Source organism: Diadema antillarum, unplaced genomic scaffold, assembly GCF_040938485.1.
Source record: "Diadema antillarum isolate AM-2024a unplaced genomic scaffold, OU_Dant_1.0 seq00000835_RagTag, whole genome shotgun sequence".
In the NCBI taxonomy this organism is placed as follows: Eukaryota; Metazoa; Echinodermata; class Echinoidea; order Diadematoida; family Diadematidae; genus Diadema; species Diadema antillarum.
Window position 1 is genome coordinate 1135086 of NW_027271711.1, and position 17879 is coordinate 1152964.

Here is a 17879-nt window from a genome sequence, read left to right on the forward strand (position 1 = left end):
TGGACAGTTCCTGTGGTACTCTTCTGTGGTATACATCGAAAATTACCACAGGAATTCCTGTCGTACTGTCCTGTGGTACGTCCCAAAATTCCACAGGACAATTCGTGTGGTACTGTCCTGTGGTACGTCCCAAAATACCACAGGACAAGTCACGTGGTACTGTCCTGTGGTACTATCCTGTGGTACTTTCCTGTGGTATTGTCCTGTGGTACTGCCCTGTGGTACTGCCCTGTGGTACTGTCCTGTGGTACGTCCCAAAATACCACAGGGCAAGTCGTGTGGTACTGTCCTGTGGTACTATCCTGTGGTACTGTCCTGTGGTACGTCCCAAATTACCACAGGACAAGTCGTGTGGTACTGTACTGTGGTACTATCCTGTGGTACTATCCTGTGGTACTGTCATGTGGTACTGCCCTGTGGTACGTCCCAAAATACCACAGGACAAGTCGTGTGGTACTGTCCTGTGGTACTATCCTGTGGTACTGTCCTGTGGTACTGCCCTGTGGTATTGTCCTGTGGTACTGCCCTGTGGTACTGTCCTGTGGTACGTCCCAAAATACCACAGGACAAGTCGTGAGGTACTGTCCTGTGGTACTATCCTGTGGTACTGTCCTGTGGTACTGTCCTGTGGTATGTCCCAAAATACCACAGGACAATTCCTGTGGTACTGTCCTGTGGTATGTCCCAAAATACCACAGGACAAGTCGTGTGGTACTGTCCTGTGGTACTTTCCTGTGGTACTGCCCTGTGGTACTTTCCTGTGGTACTGCCCTGTGGTACTGTCCTGTGGTACGTCCCAAAATACCACAGGACGAGTCGTGTGGTACTGTCCTGTGGTACTATCCTGTGGTACTTTCCTGTGGTACTGCCCTGTGGTACTGTCCTGTGGTACGTCCCAAAATACCACAGGACGAGTCGTGTGGTACTGTCCTGTGGTACTATCCTGTGGTACTTTCCTGTGGTACTGTCCTGTGGTACTGCCCTGTGGTACGTCCCAAAATACCACAGGACATGTCGTGTGGTACTGTCCTGTGGTACTATCCTGTGGTACTTTCCTGTGGTACTGTCCTGTGGTACTGTCCTGTGGTACTGCCCTGTGGTACTGTCCTGTGGTACGTCCCAAAATACCACAGGACAATTCCTGTGGTACTGTCCTGTGGTACTATCCTGTGGTACTTTCCTGTGGTACTGTCCTGTGGAACTGCCCTGTGGTACTGTCCTGTGGTACGTCCTAAAATACCACAGAACAAGTCGTGTGGTACTGTCCTGTGGTACTATCCTGTGGTACTTTCCTGTTGTACTCTCCTGTGGTACGTCCCAAAATACCACAGGACAATTCATGTGGTACTGTCCTGTGGTACTGTTGTGTGGTATACATCCCAAAATACCACAGGACAATTTGTGTGTACTGTCTTGTGGTACTGTCCTGTGGAACTTTCCTGTGGTAATGTCCTGTGGTACTGCCCTGTGGTACATCCCAGAGTACCACACGATGCTGTGACACAGTACCACACAGTTCCTGTGTTAACATATATTTGTGTGGTACATTGTGTGGTACCAACCAGTACCACAGGAAGTACCACATGAGCCTGTAAAACAGTACCACACAGTTCCTGTGGTAACATTTATTTATGTGGTACATTGTGTGGTACTGACAAGTACTACAGGGAGTACCCTACAAGCCTGTGGTACAGTACCACACAGTTCCTGTGGTACCATTACAAGTGTGTGGTACATTGTGTGGTACCGACAAGTACCACAGGGAGTACCACAGGACTTTTTTTGTTAGGGAACTTAGTGCTTCAGCACCCGTGGAAATTCGAGGATTGTCTTCTTTGCCCAAAGATTCTTCCCGTCAAAGCACGGGGTGCCAATGACATTTTGCCCTACATATCTCCCCCTTCCCCATGCCATTCGCCCTCAGTCTCGACGCCCGTTGAAAAAAAAAATACATGAGCCCTTTCTGGCCCCAACGCACACACATCTTTTCTCTTCATGAAAAAGCTGAAAAGTCGCGTATGTCATGAATAATATTCATTTTACCACGTCATTTAAAAAAAACGACAATATGTTTACATATCCCCGCCCGTTTATCTGCTTCAGACTGTACATTATCATTATTATCATTAATATATGAATACTATTATTGTATCATCATTTGATAAATATCATTTTGGGAGGGGAGATGATATAGTCATTATAGGTTTAATAAGTAGGCATCCGTGGGTATCCATGGGTCTCAGGGCCTCGTATTTTTTCTTTAATACATGTATTTCTTTTCCCACGTTATGGGAAAAAGAAGATTATTCTTGTCTTCATTTGCTCCCTCTTTTTTATTTTTATCTCCAAAACTTGGTCTGACGGACTATAGAATCACCCATTTAATTTCCACTTGTAACTTCAAAAATAGACGGTCGGCAAAGCGAGGTTTTCCCCTACGTCCGCACGTGTCTTATGAATATTCATGTTTACAGCAGCAATAAACGAATGGACAGCGGCGCGTGTAATCTGAAATGGAAGGGCACGATCGGCAAGGATAAAAATTTAAATGGATATTTAGCCGTCCTAAACAGTCTGACTACAATGATACCCGACGTGAGGGCTAAATGACGTACCTGAGCTGCATAGTATCCTGTAGTGTTGTGCAAAATACAATAAAATAACAGCATTCGCTGTTTTCATTTCGGCACGCCAATGGCGAACTGTACGTAAATGCCCTTGTATGACCGAGCCGTGTATGTAATTACCATATGAGAGCCCATATCACGTGCACGCAGATAGTGTGTTTCGTGTAACCATCGTCAATACATACACAGGCGCAGGCCTGTAATCTGATATGGAAAGGAACGATCGGCAAGAACAAAATTTAAGTGGATATTTAGCCGTCGACATCACTGCTAAACGGTCTGAGTACAATGATACCCGACTTGAGAGCAAACTGAATGACGTAGCTGAGCTGCAGAGGATCCTGCAGTTTTGGAAATAAAATACGGCATTCGTAGCTTCCCGTGTACCGAGTACGATATCATACAGATATCATATGTGGTACGGAGATATCATATGTGGTACGGAGTCATGGTTGTCTGGAATCAAGCCTGGCAAGGATCCCGAACACAATGCCATCAAATCAAGCGAAGTGTTTCCACCAACGCATGCCTTTTATCGAAACGACAGAGAGACCACCGGTAGTGGGGTCTTCGTTGGTGTTAGAAAGGACATGACATCTGAAAGCCAGCCGTCACTTACGACGGAATGCGAGGTAGTTTGGACCAAAGCCAAGATCCAAGGGAGCAGGGACCTCTACATTGCATCCTTCTACATGCCACATAGACACTTGGACAGCATCCGCAAATTAGGAGACTCACTGCAAAAATTGCTGTCCCAGCCCAAGGAGAAGCATATAGTGCTAGCGGGGGATTTCAACTGCCCCGACATAGACTGGGAGCATCTGACAGTGAGGAAAGGAGCACCGGATAGGGAGGTACAACAAGCTCTCATTGACATCGCCACTGACTATGGACTGACACAAATCCATGATCAGCCCACCAGGTTAGAGAACATTTTGGACCTGGTCCTCACCAATAATCCATCTTTGGTGAAAACTTCCACAAGTATCCCTGGAATCAGTGATCATGCGATGGTGGTGACCGACTTCTGTATCTTGCCTCAACTCACCACACAAAATGCCAGACGTCTCTATGTCTTCTCCAAAGCAGACTGGAAGAAAATTCATTCTGAAGCTTCTCACCTCTCCACCATCATACTAGAAAGAAAGAAACAGGGGGATGATATATGCTCATTATGGACCACCTTCAAAACTTCACTCTCTCACATCATTGATGAAAGTGTCCCCTCGAGAACAACAAAGAGGAGAAAGTCCCTCCCTTGGTTCAACCACAAACTGAAACGTATGGTACGTCGAAAGGCCCGACTGTATAAGCAGGCAAAGAGAAGCAACGACTGGGGCAAATTCAAAGACTTCCAACGGAAATGCAAGAGAGCATTTCGCATAGCAGAAGAGGAATATGTCAACACTTCCATTATCACAGGGCTTGACAACAACAACTCCAAGCCCTTCTGGAGATACGTCAAAGCCAAGCGGCAAGACAGGACAGGACTTCCACCACTCAAAAAAGATGGGAAACTCCTACATGACAGCAAGGATAAAGCCCAGATTCTTGTGAAGCAGTTTGAGTCAGTCTTCAAGAAAGCAAGTAGTGACCTACCCACTACCAAGAGTTGCAAACACCAAATCGAACCTCTAACTGTTACTGTGGAAGGAGTTGAAAAGCTTTTAGCTGGTATCAACATCTCTAAAGCAGTCGGCCCAGATAACATCCCAAACATCATCCTAAAAGAATGCTCCAAAGACTTAGCTCCGGGATTGACCGAGATATTCCAACTGTCTGTATTAAAAGGCACCTTACCCCCTGACTGGGTAAAGGCAAATATCACACCTGTCTACAAAAATGGAGACATACACTTGGCAGAAAACTACAGACCAGTCTCACTCACGTCAGTAATCTGCAAACTCCTCGAGCACATCATTTGCAAGCATATGATGGACCATTTGGAGACACACAATATCTTAACATCTCTAAATCATGGGTTCAGATCAGGTCACTCTACCGAAACTCAACTGTTAACTACTGTCCATGATTTTATGACAGCCTACAACAAAAGGAAGCAAGTAGATGTTGCCATACTTGATTTTTCGAAGGCCTTCGATACAGTCCCACACAACAAGCTACTACACAAACTTACTGAATATGGGATCAAAGGCCCCCTACATAGTTGGCTGCAAACATTCCTCACTACCAGGGAAATGTCTGTAGTAGTGGATGGACACCAGTCTGCGGCAGTGCCTGTTACATCTGGCGTCCCACAAGGCACAGTCCTCGGCCCATTGCTTTTTCTCTGTCACGTAAATGACCTTCCATCCTGCGTCAAATCACAAGTACGCTTATTTGCTGATGACTGCCTACTATATAGGGAGATCGGATCGCAAAGAGATCACCAGATACTCCAAAACGACCTCATCAACCTGGGGAAGTGGCTGAAACATGGGGCATGACATTCAACACCAGTAAATGTAAGATACTGAGCATCAACTCAAAGTCCACCCACTTTTACAGGCTACAGGATCAGATCCTAAAGCAGGTACCGGTATCTGAACACCCTTACCTCGGAGTTACTCTAAATGAGAAGCTGAGTTGGAGCCCACATGTTGCCAAGACAGCTCGCAAAGCAAATGCAGTACTTGCACTTCTGAGGCGTAATCTGGGGTTCTGTCCAAAGAACTGCAAGAGAACAGCTTACACAGCACTCGTCAGATCCATCATGGAATACGGCGCCATAGTATGGGATCCATACTTAATGAAGGACATAGACTCCCTCGAAAAAATCCAACGAAGAGGAGCCCGTTTCATCACTGGAGACTACCAGTCGAGAGACCCGGGAAGTATGACGCAGATGCTGACCAATCTTGACCTTCACACATTAGCATCGAGGCGGAGATGTGCAAGGCTATCATCCTACTTCAAAGTGGTCGGGGGGTTGGTACCAGCCCTCCCTGTAAATGATTTTCTCAGACCTATACGACCAAAAAGACAAATCAAAGCAAAGAAATTTACTGGGTTTGAGGCAGACAACCTAGTAGAAAGGCAAGTCACAAATCATAGTAAGTGTTTTGTTGTTGAAAGTTCAAATACAGATCAGTATAAGAACTCTTTTTTTGTTAAGACAACGGTGGACTGGAATCATCTCCCAGACACCATAGCAACTTCCCAAACAGTAGCAATATTCAAGGCTGCAGTCGGGGACCAGTTTCTTCAGTACTGGTACCAGTAATCTTCATCAGCCCTCTCTCTCTCCGGTGCACTATACCACAACGGTCCTGCACTGTACACATCCAGCATCATGATATGCAATAAATGCAACACAGCGACAGGCTCAATGCATACACATATCTCTCTGCGATATACGAGTATTGCCCGTACCCGGTACCCATAGTGTGTGTGTCATGTCTCCGCGAACGATCAGCTGGGCGAGCGAGAATGCTCACTGTGCTACCGCTATAACAGGGCCATTCTCAGATTAAGTGTTCAATTCCATGTGAGTAAAACCGAAAAATCAACCACAAAGTAATACATTCAAAGATGTGTTTTCGGAAACTTCAAAACCGGTCAAATACGAAACAAAAAGTGGAACATTCTAAATGATGGCCATTCATTTAGTAAAAATGAATTGAAATAGAGCATCATATATGATATTTGATCACCAATCAGATACGTTACCGCAAATTTACATGTTGTAGTGGACTCCTAACTCTGAATTAAATTTATTGTTTTGATCCAATTTCTGTTTAGGAAAAGACATCTGTCCCCCTAAAGATATTGGGGTTTTTCAAGAGGTAAAGATGTTGTCATCCCTTGCTAATTGGTAGAAATTATTTCTGTGTGGTAAGTTGAAATATGCTTTTTGCTGAAATGAAATGTAACCTTAAGATTCACTTTGTATTTTTAGCAAATTTCGCTTACAAATAAAGTTTCGAATTCCACAAATCATGCAAAGGGAACGATCCAATTTGGAATTTCACAGGAAACAAATATGAATTGCTTTCCTGGGGAAATAACTATTGAAAAACATCGAATCACCTTTGGTAACGTATCTGGTAAAATATAAGTAATAATTTTAGTTGTGTATGAATTAATAAATATCACCTGTTTAATTATTTACCTCATGAATTGATGTAAAAATGAATGATGTAAGCCCAAATTAACCATTTTAAACATTGTACGTAATATTTAAACTATGAAATGTAGTGGAAAAGAGCCCTAAATGTGAAAGCTGAGTTCTTCATTCACAGAATATTCTCATCTTACGTCTGAATGTATTTATCCATCTGACTATAAATATTCATTACGTTTTGATGGATAATGCAAACAAGGTTTAAAAAATATATATTTGCAGGCATTTAGAAGGAAGTAGGTACAGTCTCTATGAACTCGATATGCTAAACAGTTGTTTGACCTATGGTAACGTATTTGGCTCATCCCTTTTAATGAAAATGAATAAATAATTGTTCAACTTATCAATGAATCTTGAGTAGTTCTTCATATGTTGAAAAACACTAGAATAAATATGCAACAGAACACTGAAACTTTTCTCGGAAGCGTTTCATAAACTACTTTTTACTCTTTCAAAGTTTGGTAACGTATCTGGCGTACCGTAAATGAATCTGTCGGTGAAGTTACAGAGCAATTTCTACTAAATATTCTTCATTTGAACATAACTTTAATTTTTTATGGAAGCGTCATTCTATGCAGAATTGTTTTATGAACACTTTGTTTTACATAACATTATTTGTCACCGTGGGTGCCCTGAATTATACGTAACGTATCTGCTAAATCCGAAAAGCAAAAAACTGATATGCTGAATCTTAGCTTCGTCTTGTAAGATAAACGTTCAAAGTTGTTGCATAGAATATGAAAGTGGCTGGGTTTTATAGAATAGAACTTTGGAGTTTATGAGCACACAACGATTTGTTTGTAAAAACATTTACAATTTCTTTTCAGCATTTTGATTGTGTGGTAACGTATCTGTCGGAAAACTTGGCATTAAGTTGTGAGACACTGATGCAGAAAGAAAAATCATGTGGAAGTGTTGGTCTTTTTCACCTCTCTGTCCTTTTGGTGTAAGAATATAATCCTGAGGTCCAACAAAACGAAGCAGGTAATGTGTAGGGATGAATTTTGACCAGATTTGATCCCCAGAAAGCACAAGACCAATGAGCAAAATTCGGTCACGTATCTGGGGTAACGTATCTGTGGTAACGTATATGGTCGATCATATTATCATGAGAGCGATATCTACCAAATATTTCTCGCTTGTACTAAACTTTAATGTTGAATCGATGCGTCATTCCGAGGAGTAATGTATAATATACAATTTGTCTGACATTGCAACATCTGTCGCAGTGGGTGGCGTGAAAAGTATGTCACGTATCTGTCCAAATAAAAGTGTAGAAAACCGATATTTCAAACATTGTACCGTATTCTCAAAAAAGAGCTGTTGCACAAAAAATCTAAGTACTTGCAATGTATGAAGTATATCCTCAGGGTTTCATATACACAGGGTCATTGCATAGTCTTGTTATTTTCGCAATGCTGTAACACTAAAGAAACTGGTAACGTATCTGGCGGTGAACTTGGCGACAGGTTTCAAAAGGCTATAAAAAAAGAAGTCAATAAAAATTTTGGAACTTTTTGAGTATTGTGATTAGCTCATATGATATGCTCATCGTCCATGAAAATGATATTTGGAAAGTGTGTTTGTGGACGGAGAGGAGCAATAAAACATAATTCTGAAATAGCCGGCGACACTGCGTTTTTGGGGTCTTAACGAAGTTTAACAGCAAAATTTTATACAAAAAGGCAGATAACCGCATTTGATCGTGTTTATTTTTAACAAATAAAGTCCTCGTGATATATTATAAACATTTAAATAGTATCTAATAGGTTTCAGGGAACCGCAAACTGTCATGGAATGTCGGCGACACCAAAATTCCGTATTTGAACGCTTTTACTGAGAACGGGCCTACAGATTGTATAGAGTTCTGTGTGTGCGACCTGAGCCTGCGAGCTGGCGCGAGCTGTATATAACCAGGGAGGTGAGACAAAACCCATATACATCGTGCACGTGCGTGTGTGTGCGTCCAAGAACGATGATAGAGCTTTCGCCGCGCACTGACGCGGGATACCAGCGCGCAAACGCTGCATGTCGGTGTTTGTCTTTTGTTTTTCTATGTTTTTTGTACCGCTCTCGACGTCGACACGGAGGAGGAGCGCGGACGAAACCCGAACGGGAAATAGAAGAGACCCTCCCGCTGCCGACGGCACCGGTCTCGGGGGCCCGGAGCCGGCGGCTTCGGAGGAGATAGCCGCACAAAATAAAGCACGGGAAGGCATGGGGCCGATCCTTACGCGATTATAATATAGGACTAGCAGCACCCGTGGAAATCCACGGGTCTGAGGGGTTTTATTTTTTTTCTCATAATACGATTTTGCACATTTTTATAGAAGAAATAAAAAGAAAAGTCTTCTCATTCTTTCGTTAATTGTGCTGTCTTCTAAATGACCACCCTTCCCAGAAATTTTATAATACATTTTTGTAGTATATGCCAGGCGATCCGGTCCATTGGTAGGGATCATTCCCGCCACTACTTGCTTTTATTATAGAACTTGAGTTTCGAGGGGTTATTTGCACCCGTTGAAGTCCAACAGTTGTCTTGTTGCCCCTCACCCCTCCCCCCCTCACGCACACACACATTTCCACCTCCGCAGGGCAAAAAACAAAAACATTCAGGGAAAAATTACCAAAAACGCAAATGAGATTCCCCGAAAGTTCTGCCCACAGGTTGTTCCCGTTGAAACGGGAAGATATTAACACTATGACTTTGATTACCCCCTGCTCTTGCATCCACGCGGGCACCCGCGGGAATCCACGGCTGGTCTCAAGGCCTCGGTTTGTTTTGTGTTTTTTTTTTTCATGTTTCTTTTCCCCACGTTATGAGAGAAAAATAAGATATTTTCGTCTTCATAATTTTGCTCCCTCCTTGTTTTTAATCACCAAAACTTGGCTTGATATATCATATCAATATAGAACTACATCTGCTTCAGATTGTACATTATCATAATTAATATTAGGCCTACAATTATTGCTCCTATTATTGTTATTATTATATCATTATTATCATTATCCTTATCATTATTATTATTATTATTATTATTATTATTATCATCATTGTTATTATTTGGGGAGGGGGAGATCATAGTCATCAGGTTTAATAGGCACCCGTGGGAGTAGGTTCTCACGACCTCGTATTTTTTTTCTTTAATATTTTTCCCATGTTATGGAAGAAAGAAGAATATATACATCACTGCATTCGTCTTCATTTGCTCCCTCTTTTTTTGTCACCAAAACTTGGTTTGATAGACCATAGAACCACACATTCTATTTCCACTTGCAATTTTAAAAATAGGCGGTCGGCAAAGTGAGGTTTTCCTCTACGTCCGCTCATCTTATGAATATGTATGATTACAGCAGCTCTGCAGTAAACGAATGGACACAGCTGCGCGTGTAATCTGATATGTAAGGGTACGATCGGCAAATATATTTAGCCGCGTCTAAACAGTCTGCGTACAATGACACCGGACTTGAGAGCAAACGGCGAGCAAACTAAATGACGTACCTGAGCTGCATATAGTATTCTGCAGTTGTGCAAAATACAATTACATAACCAACGTTCGTTGTTTTCATTTGGGGACGCCAAATGGCGAACTGTACGTAAATGCCCTTGTAGTCCATGTCACGCACACACAGATTCGTGAAACCATCGTCAATACATTCAGTACACGTAACAGGCGGAGGCAAAGGTACAGCACAGAACTATACACACAGTGTAGAGTGTGTAGAGTTCTGCGAGGTACATTGTGTGTGTGCGTGCGCGTCCGCCGGAAGATGTCAGAGATTTCGCTGCACCATCATCTTTAGTATCCCCCAATGTCTCTGCAAGCTAAAAGATGGAAGATCGAGAAAGCAGGAGGCCAGCGCAGGTTCCGTGAATATTGAAACGCTCGGCTCTGTCGTCACGCACAAAAATGCATTATGCATGTAGCTAATTAATTTTTCTTTTTCGTCCTCGACGTCGACACGGAGGCGGAGAGGGGACGAAACCCACGCCATTCGATGTAGGATACTCTCCTGCGGCCGACGGCACCGGTCGCAACTGCCCGGAGCCGACGGCTCGGGAGGAGATAGACAAACCAGCAACGCCGAAATAAAACAGGAAATACATAAGGCCGCGACAACAACAACAACTTCGAGTATTATAGTATAGGACTAGCAGCACCCGTGGAAATCCACGGGTCTGAGGGGTTTTATTTTTTTTTCTCATAATACGATTTTGCACATTTTTATTGAAGAAATAAAAAGAAAAGTCTTCTCATTCTTTCGTTAATGTGCTGTCTTCTAAATGACCACCTTTCCCAGAAATTTTATAATACATTTTTGTAGTATATGCCCGGCGATCCGGTCCATTGGTAGGGATCATTCCCGCCACTACTTGCTTTTATTATAGAACTTGAGTTTCGAGGGGTTATTTGCACCCGTTGAAGTCCAACAGTTGTCTTGTTGCCCCTCACCCCCCCCCCCTCACGCACACACACATTTCCACCTCCGCAGGGCAAAAAACAAAAACATTCAGGGAAAAATTACCAAAAACGCAAATGAGATTCCCCGAAAGTTCTGCCCACAGGTTGTTCCCGTTGAAACGGGAAGATATTAACACTATGACTTTGATTACCCCCTGCTCTTGCATCCACGCGGGCACCCGCGGGAATCCACGGCTGGTCTCAAGGCCTCGGTTTGTTTTGTGTTTTTTTTTTCATGTTTCTTTTCCCCACGTTATGAGAGAAAAATAAGATATTTTCGTCTTCATAATTTTGCTCCCTCCTTGTTGTTTTTAATCACCAAAACTTGGCTTGATATATCATATCAATATAGAACTACATCTGCTTCAGATTGTACATTATCATAATTAATATTAGGCCTACAATTATTGCTCCTATTATTGTTATTATTATATCATTATTATCATTATCCTTATCATTATTATTATTATTATTATTATTATCATCATTGTTATTATTTGGGGAGGGGGAGATCATAGTCATCAGGTTTAATAGGCACCCGTGGGAGTAGGTTCTCACGACCTCGTATTTTTTTTCTTTAATATTTTTCCCATGTTATGGAAGAAAGAAGAATATATACATCACTGCATTCGTCTTCATTTGCTCCCTCTTTTTTTTGTCACCAAAACTTGGTTTGATAGACCATAGAACCACACATTCTATTTCCACTTGCAATTTTAAAAATAGGCGGTCGGCAAAGCGAGGTTTTCCTCTACGTCCGCTCATCTTATGAATATGTATGATTACAGCAGCTCTGCAGTAAACGAATGGACACAGCTGCGCGTGTAATCTGATATGTAAGGGTACGATCGGCAAATATATTTAGCCGCGTCTAAACAGTCTGCGTACAATGACACCGGACTTGAGAGCAAACGGCGAGCAAACTAAATGATGTACCTGAGCTGCATATAGGGCCATTCTCAGATTAAGGTGTTCAATTCCATGTGAGTAAAACCGAAAAATCAACCACAAAGCAATACATTCAAAGATGTGTTTTCGGAAACTTCAAAACCGGTCAAATACGAAACAAAAAGTGGAACATTCTAAATGATGGCCATTCATTGAGTAAAAATGAATTGAAATAGAGCATCATATATGATTTTTGATCACCAATCAGATACGTTACCGCAAATTTACATTTTGTAATGGACTCCTAACTCTGAATTAAATTTATTGTTTTGATCCAATTTCTGTTCAGGAAAAGACATCTGTCCCCCCTAAAGATATTGGAGTTTTTGAAGAGGTAAAGATGTTGTCATCCCTTGCTAATTGGTAGAAATTATTTCTGTGTGGTAGGGTGAAATATGCTTTTTGCTGAAATGAAATATAACCTTAAGATTCACTTTGTATTTTTAGCAAATTTCGCTTACAAATAAAGTTTCGAATCCCACAAATCATGCAAAGGGAACGATCCGATCTGGAATTTCCACAGGAAACAAATATGAATTGCTTTCCTGGGGAAATAACTATTGAAAAACATCGAATCACCTTTGGTAACGTATCTGGTAAAATATAAGTAATAATTTTAGTTGTGTATGAATTAATAAATATCACCTGTTTAATTAGTGACCTCATGAATTGATGTAAAAATGAATGATGTAAGCCCAAATTAACCATTTTAAACATTGTACGTAATATTCAAACTATGAAATGTAGTGGAAAAGAGCCCTAATAGACCGGGGGCCCAGAGCATTTATTCAGCTGAAAAGGGTCACAGTTTTTAATGGTCTCATCATATAAGGATGTGGCCAAGGGTCAATAAAATGAATTGCTGGCAAGTCACATCCTGTACCGTAAGCCTAGGGGCGACAAACAGGGACCCCGAAAAATGGATTTATTCAGCCGAAGGGGGTCACGGACAAAAGTTGGTGGATATTGTTCCTTTGGGTGTACTTATCATGAAAACAGCAATGCCAGCTATTTTATCCTGTACGGGGCCCCAGACAGTAGCCCCAAAGGGCCCCACAAATATGGTGTTATTCAGCTGAAAAGGGTCACGGCTAATTTCTTTTGCAATGGAAGTAGTTCCCATCAGAGATATCCAAAACACCAATGCCAGCTATTTTATCCTGTACGGGGCCCCAGACAGTAGCCCCAAAGGGCCCCACCCCCATAGGCCCTACGTACAAACACACACAAACATTGATTTTATTCAGTTGAAAAGAGTCATGGCTAATTTCTTTTGCAATGGAAGGAGTACCAATCAGAGATATCCAAAACACCAAAGCCAGCTATTTTATCCTGCATGGGGCCCCAGACAGTAGCCCCAAAGTGCCCCGCCCCCTATAAGCCCTACGTACAAACACACACACACACACATTGACTTTATTCAGCTGATAAGAGTAACGGCTAATTTCATTTGCAATGGAAGTAGTACCCATCAGAGATATACAAAACACCAAAGCCAGCTATTTTATCCTGTACGGCGCCCCAGACAGTAGCCCCAAAGTGCCCCCCCCCCCCCTACACACATACACAATAGTTTATTCAGCTGAAATGGGTCACAGTTTTTAATGGTCTCATCATATAAGGATGTGGCCAAGGGTCAATAAAATGAATTGCTGGCAAGTCACATCCTGTACCGTAAGCCTAGGGGCGACAAACAGGGACCCCGAAAAATGGATTTATTCAGCCGAAGGGGGTCACTGACAAAAGTTGGTGGATATTGTTCCTTTGGGTGTACTTATCATGAAAACAGCAATGCCAGCTATTTTATCCTGTACGGGGCCCCAGACAGTAGCCCCAAAGGGCCCCACAAATATGGTGTTATTCAGCTGAAAAGGGTCACGGCTAATTTCTTTTGCAATGGAAGTAGTTCCCATCAGAGATATCCAAAACACCAATGCCAGCTATTTTATCCTGCATGGGGCCCCAGACAGTAGCCCCAAAGTGCCCCGCCCCCTATAAGCCCTACGTACAAACACACACACACACACACATTGACTTTATTCAGCTGATAAGAGTAACGGCTAATTTCATTTGCAATGGAAGTAGTACCCATCAGAGATATCCAAAACACCAAAGCCAGCTATTTTATCCTGCATGGGGCCCCAGACAGTAGCCCCAAAGTGCCCCGCCCCCTATAAGCCCTACGTACAAACACACACACACACATTGACTTTATTCAGCTGATAAGAGTAACGGCTAATTTCATTTGCAATGGAAGTAGTACCCATCAGAGATATACAAAACACCAAAGCCAGTTATTTTATCCTGCACGGGGCCCAAGACAGTAGCCCCAAATTGCCCCCTTACCCCCTCCCCCCTCCCCCCCCCCCACACACACACATTGATTTTATTCAGCTGAAAAGGGTCGCGGCTACTTTCTTTTGCAATCGGAAGTAGTACTCATCAGAGATATCCAAAGCACTAAAGCCAGTTATTTTATCCTGTACGGGGCCCCAGACAGTAGCCCCAAAGTGCCCCCTACACACACACACACACACACACACACACACATATATATATATATATATATATATATTGGTTTCATTCAGCCGAAAAGGGTCACGGCTAATTTCTTTTGCAATGGAAGTAGTACCCATCGGATATCCAAAATACCAAAGTCAGACTTTATCCTGCACGGGGCCCAAAACAGTAGCTTCAATGTGTTTTGCTTTATTCTCTTTATCGTTTGCATCTCTTCTTCTTCTTAAATATGCGCTCCTTCGTCTTCATTTTCGCGACAACGACAACGTCCTCCTCATCATCATCAGTTTTGCTGTTCTGGCAAACATTTTCCAGCGTATCGGCTACGTTCGATTTTAGAGCGGCGAGAGCGGAAGACATGCGTAATTGAGTCTGGGAAAGCGTAGGAACAGCGTAGCTAAAGCGGCCAACAGCGTTATCTAAGCAGGAATGAAGCGTCGTAGGAACAGGCCTTGATTTTATACGAGAGTAGTGAACTTAGTGAGAGCGTCGTTAAAGCGGGAAGGTTGTGCTTTGATCAAGAAAGCGGCGCAGCAGCGGGACCATGTCGTCGGTGTCTAGTTTAGACTACTTCCCGTTCTTGTGACACTGTTACTACGGTCAGAAAAACCTAGAATTGTTATGCTCATCCCGCGGTATTTACACTGTCACTGCTCTCTCCCCGTTTGGGCTACGATTCAGACTAGGTCAATCTTGATGGGGAGATGGGGAAGAAATTTTGAACCAGTTCAAAATTTCTTCCCGATCTGTAAAATTGCCAGATCCAACCCCATCACCCAAACGCTGCTGCTACGATGCTCCCGGTCCCCGTACACTTTTGCCGCTCTCTCCCGATCTGACAGATTGAATAGATCGGGGTGCAGATCTTGATAGTGGAATTACATGTGGGGACACTTTAGGAACACTCCGTGGGGCCCCATACAGCTATATAACTGGTTTCGGTGTTTTTGATACCTCGTTGAGTACTACTTCCATTGCAAAAGAAATTATAGCAGTGATTCTTTTCACTTACTTAAGAATAAAATAATACGGGAGCACTTTCCAGCTACTGGCTTGGGGCCCCTTAACTGGATGGGTTTGTGTTTTACGTATCTCAGCTGTTAATTCCACTGCCAAGGAAAATAGGCATACATGACTCTTTTCACCTAAAAACACTTAATTCATATGGGATGGGAATACCTTGGGGCTATACCTGTCAAAGGTCCTGCATCCGGGCCAATTTCGCACCTCTTTTAATCGAATTCTTTACTGTTGAATTAAATTTAGCAAAAATTTCGCCTAGATGACATGGTAGTTCAATGTCATAATCTCTTCATTCAAATTCATTTTGAAACATTCACATTACCTCTAACCTTATTCTAAATAACACTTTTTCAACTGAAATCCATGATTATAAGACAAGCACCATTCCACTATCCGTTCATTCATAAATTCATAATGATATAGTCACGTGATCACATGCTGCACTCGTTCATTCAAATTGATTTCTGGTCATCTAATTTAACGTGTCTGCAGTCCAGATATGTTCATGCTTGACCTCTTTCCTTATTTCTTTTCATCGTAGTTATTGTTTTGTAAGCATCATAGCTTTTCATGTTTTCGTATTCGTTTAAGAGACTTTGACACCAGTTTTTTTTTTTTACGTGCTTTTTAAATCCGAAGAAGTAAGAAGCCACAAATTATCTGGCCGTTACGAGCGCTTTATTACGAGCGGTCGGCCAGTTCCAGGAAGTCAAGGTTATGATCCTCAATTTTTTTTTAAATAATACTTTCTATGTCTTCTAGAGATATACGTCTGTGTCTATTGTGCTGTCATGCTAATAAAAAATGAAGTTAATCTGCATTACTGGTACACGTATAGGCCTATAATGACATGTATATGACAGAGAAGGAGCGTTACCAGTCTGGTTACAGAACAACCAAATCCAGTTATACTAGATAAGAAATATGATACTTTTACTGCTTTATAACAGTAATTTATAGATGAAACGAAAACACACATAGAAAGACACATTAAAATGATCTGAAACAAAGAAATAGCATGATTTAAATTGAATTAACACGTTTGGAATTTGACTGTCTTTCGCGAAATTTAATGACTGAAATACCCTTTTCGGCAAGTCAAGGCGAATTTGAATGAACGTATAGGGTACCGGCCAGCCAATTTGAATACCCATTGTACGAATTCGAACCTTCTATCAAATGAACCGACAAAAGTGCGAAATGGGCTGGGAAAACCTAACTGGCTTTGATGTTTTGGGTATCTGGGCTACGGTCACAACTCAGAGCGGCGACCGACCGATTTGTAGCCTGCTCGGTCGCCGCTGAGATTTTGGCACTGCCCAGCAGTTTTTGGAGCTGTTGAGCAGGCTGACAGCCCCAGCGAAAATCGAGCAGTGCCCGAGCGATGATCTGTCGATGTCCTGTCGGTGACTCGTCAGTTGCCGGCCGATTTTAGGTCAAACTTGGCGAAATGCCAGGATCCTCTCAGGGCAGAGTCCGATCAGTCACCGAGCGATTACCCGTCGGCAACTGAGCGGTCTCCCACCGGCCACCGGTCGATTTTTAAAAAATCGACCAGCGGCCGACCGATGATCGGCAGGGCATCAGAGGTTTCCTGTCGGCGTACGGGCGGTGGCCCATCGTTCCCTGCCAGGATGTTCTCACGAGCAATATTTGGGACTGTATGTCCCTTTTGTATAAACAATAACGCTCTTTCTCTGCATCAGAGAGGTCAACGAGGTCTAAGATGTCGTTGATTCCACCTCAACTACTTCGACAACGAGATCCACAAGTCCAGCAGTTTGTGACAGTCGGTCTCATTAGGGATTTAGCCAGCTCCCCCAACAGATGTCCTCTCTTGGCCTTATTTTTGTAATCATTGTTCCCCATGTTAAAGAACAATGTATGCTCCTCAAAAAAAAAAAAACAACTGTGCGATTTGTTCTTCCTGCTCCTCTGTGAACCGTTTGCTGGAGTTCAGTGATTGTTGGATGGAGGGCAGGTCGTCATTTGTCCCACAGTTGCTATCCTTTCCTTCCTTGTCCTCCATGTCTCCAGCCGACGTGACCGAGTCCTCTTCTGATGAGTGGACAATTAGAGCCACAGTTTCCTGCTTCTTCCTCCGGGGATAAACCCTGGTGACGGTTGCCTCTTTCTCTCCCCATACCTGTTCCAGACGGCCCCGATTCCTCCTCC

General features: G+C 42.8%; 1 protein-coding gene across 1 annotated transcript; it reads left to right on the forward strand.

Moving 5' to 3' along the window:
* The first annotated feature begins 3040 nt into the window (after window positions 1-3040).
* On the forward strand, window positions 3041-17766 carry LOC139740106 (uncharacterized). The gene is made up of 3 exons (XM_071650690.1): window positions 3041-4438; window positions 4993-5555; window positions 17742-17766. Exons 1-3 carry the CDS (start codon window positions 3041-3043, stop codon window positions 17764-17766), a joined length of 1986 nt encoding a protein of 661 aa, XP_071506791.1.
* The last annotated feature ends 113 nt before the right edge of the window (window positions 17767-17879 follow it).

Bases quoted from the DNA above. Each gene is read 5' to 3' on its own strand.
- LOC139740106 (XM_071650690.1), top strand. From the start codon at position 3,041: ATGTGGTACGGAGATATCATATGTGGTACGGAGTCATGGTTGTCTGGA. The intron at 4,439-4,992 runs GTAAAGGCAAAT...CCTACTATATAG, and splicing joins GCACCTTACCCCCTGACTGG to GGAGATCGGATCGCAAAGAG. The intron at 5,556-17,741 runs GTTGGTACCAGC...CCATGTCTCCAG, and splicing joins TACTTCAAAGTGGTCGGGGG to CCGACGTGACCGAGTCCTCT.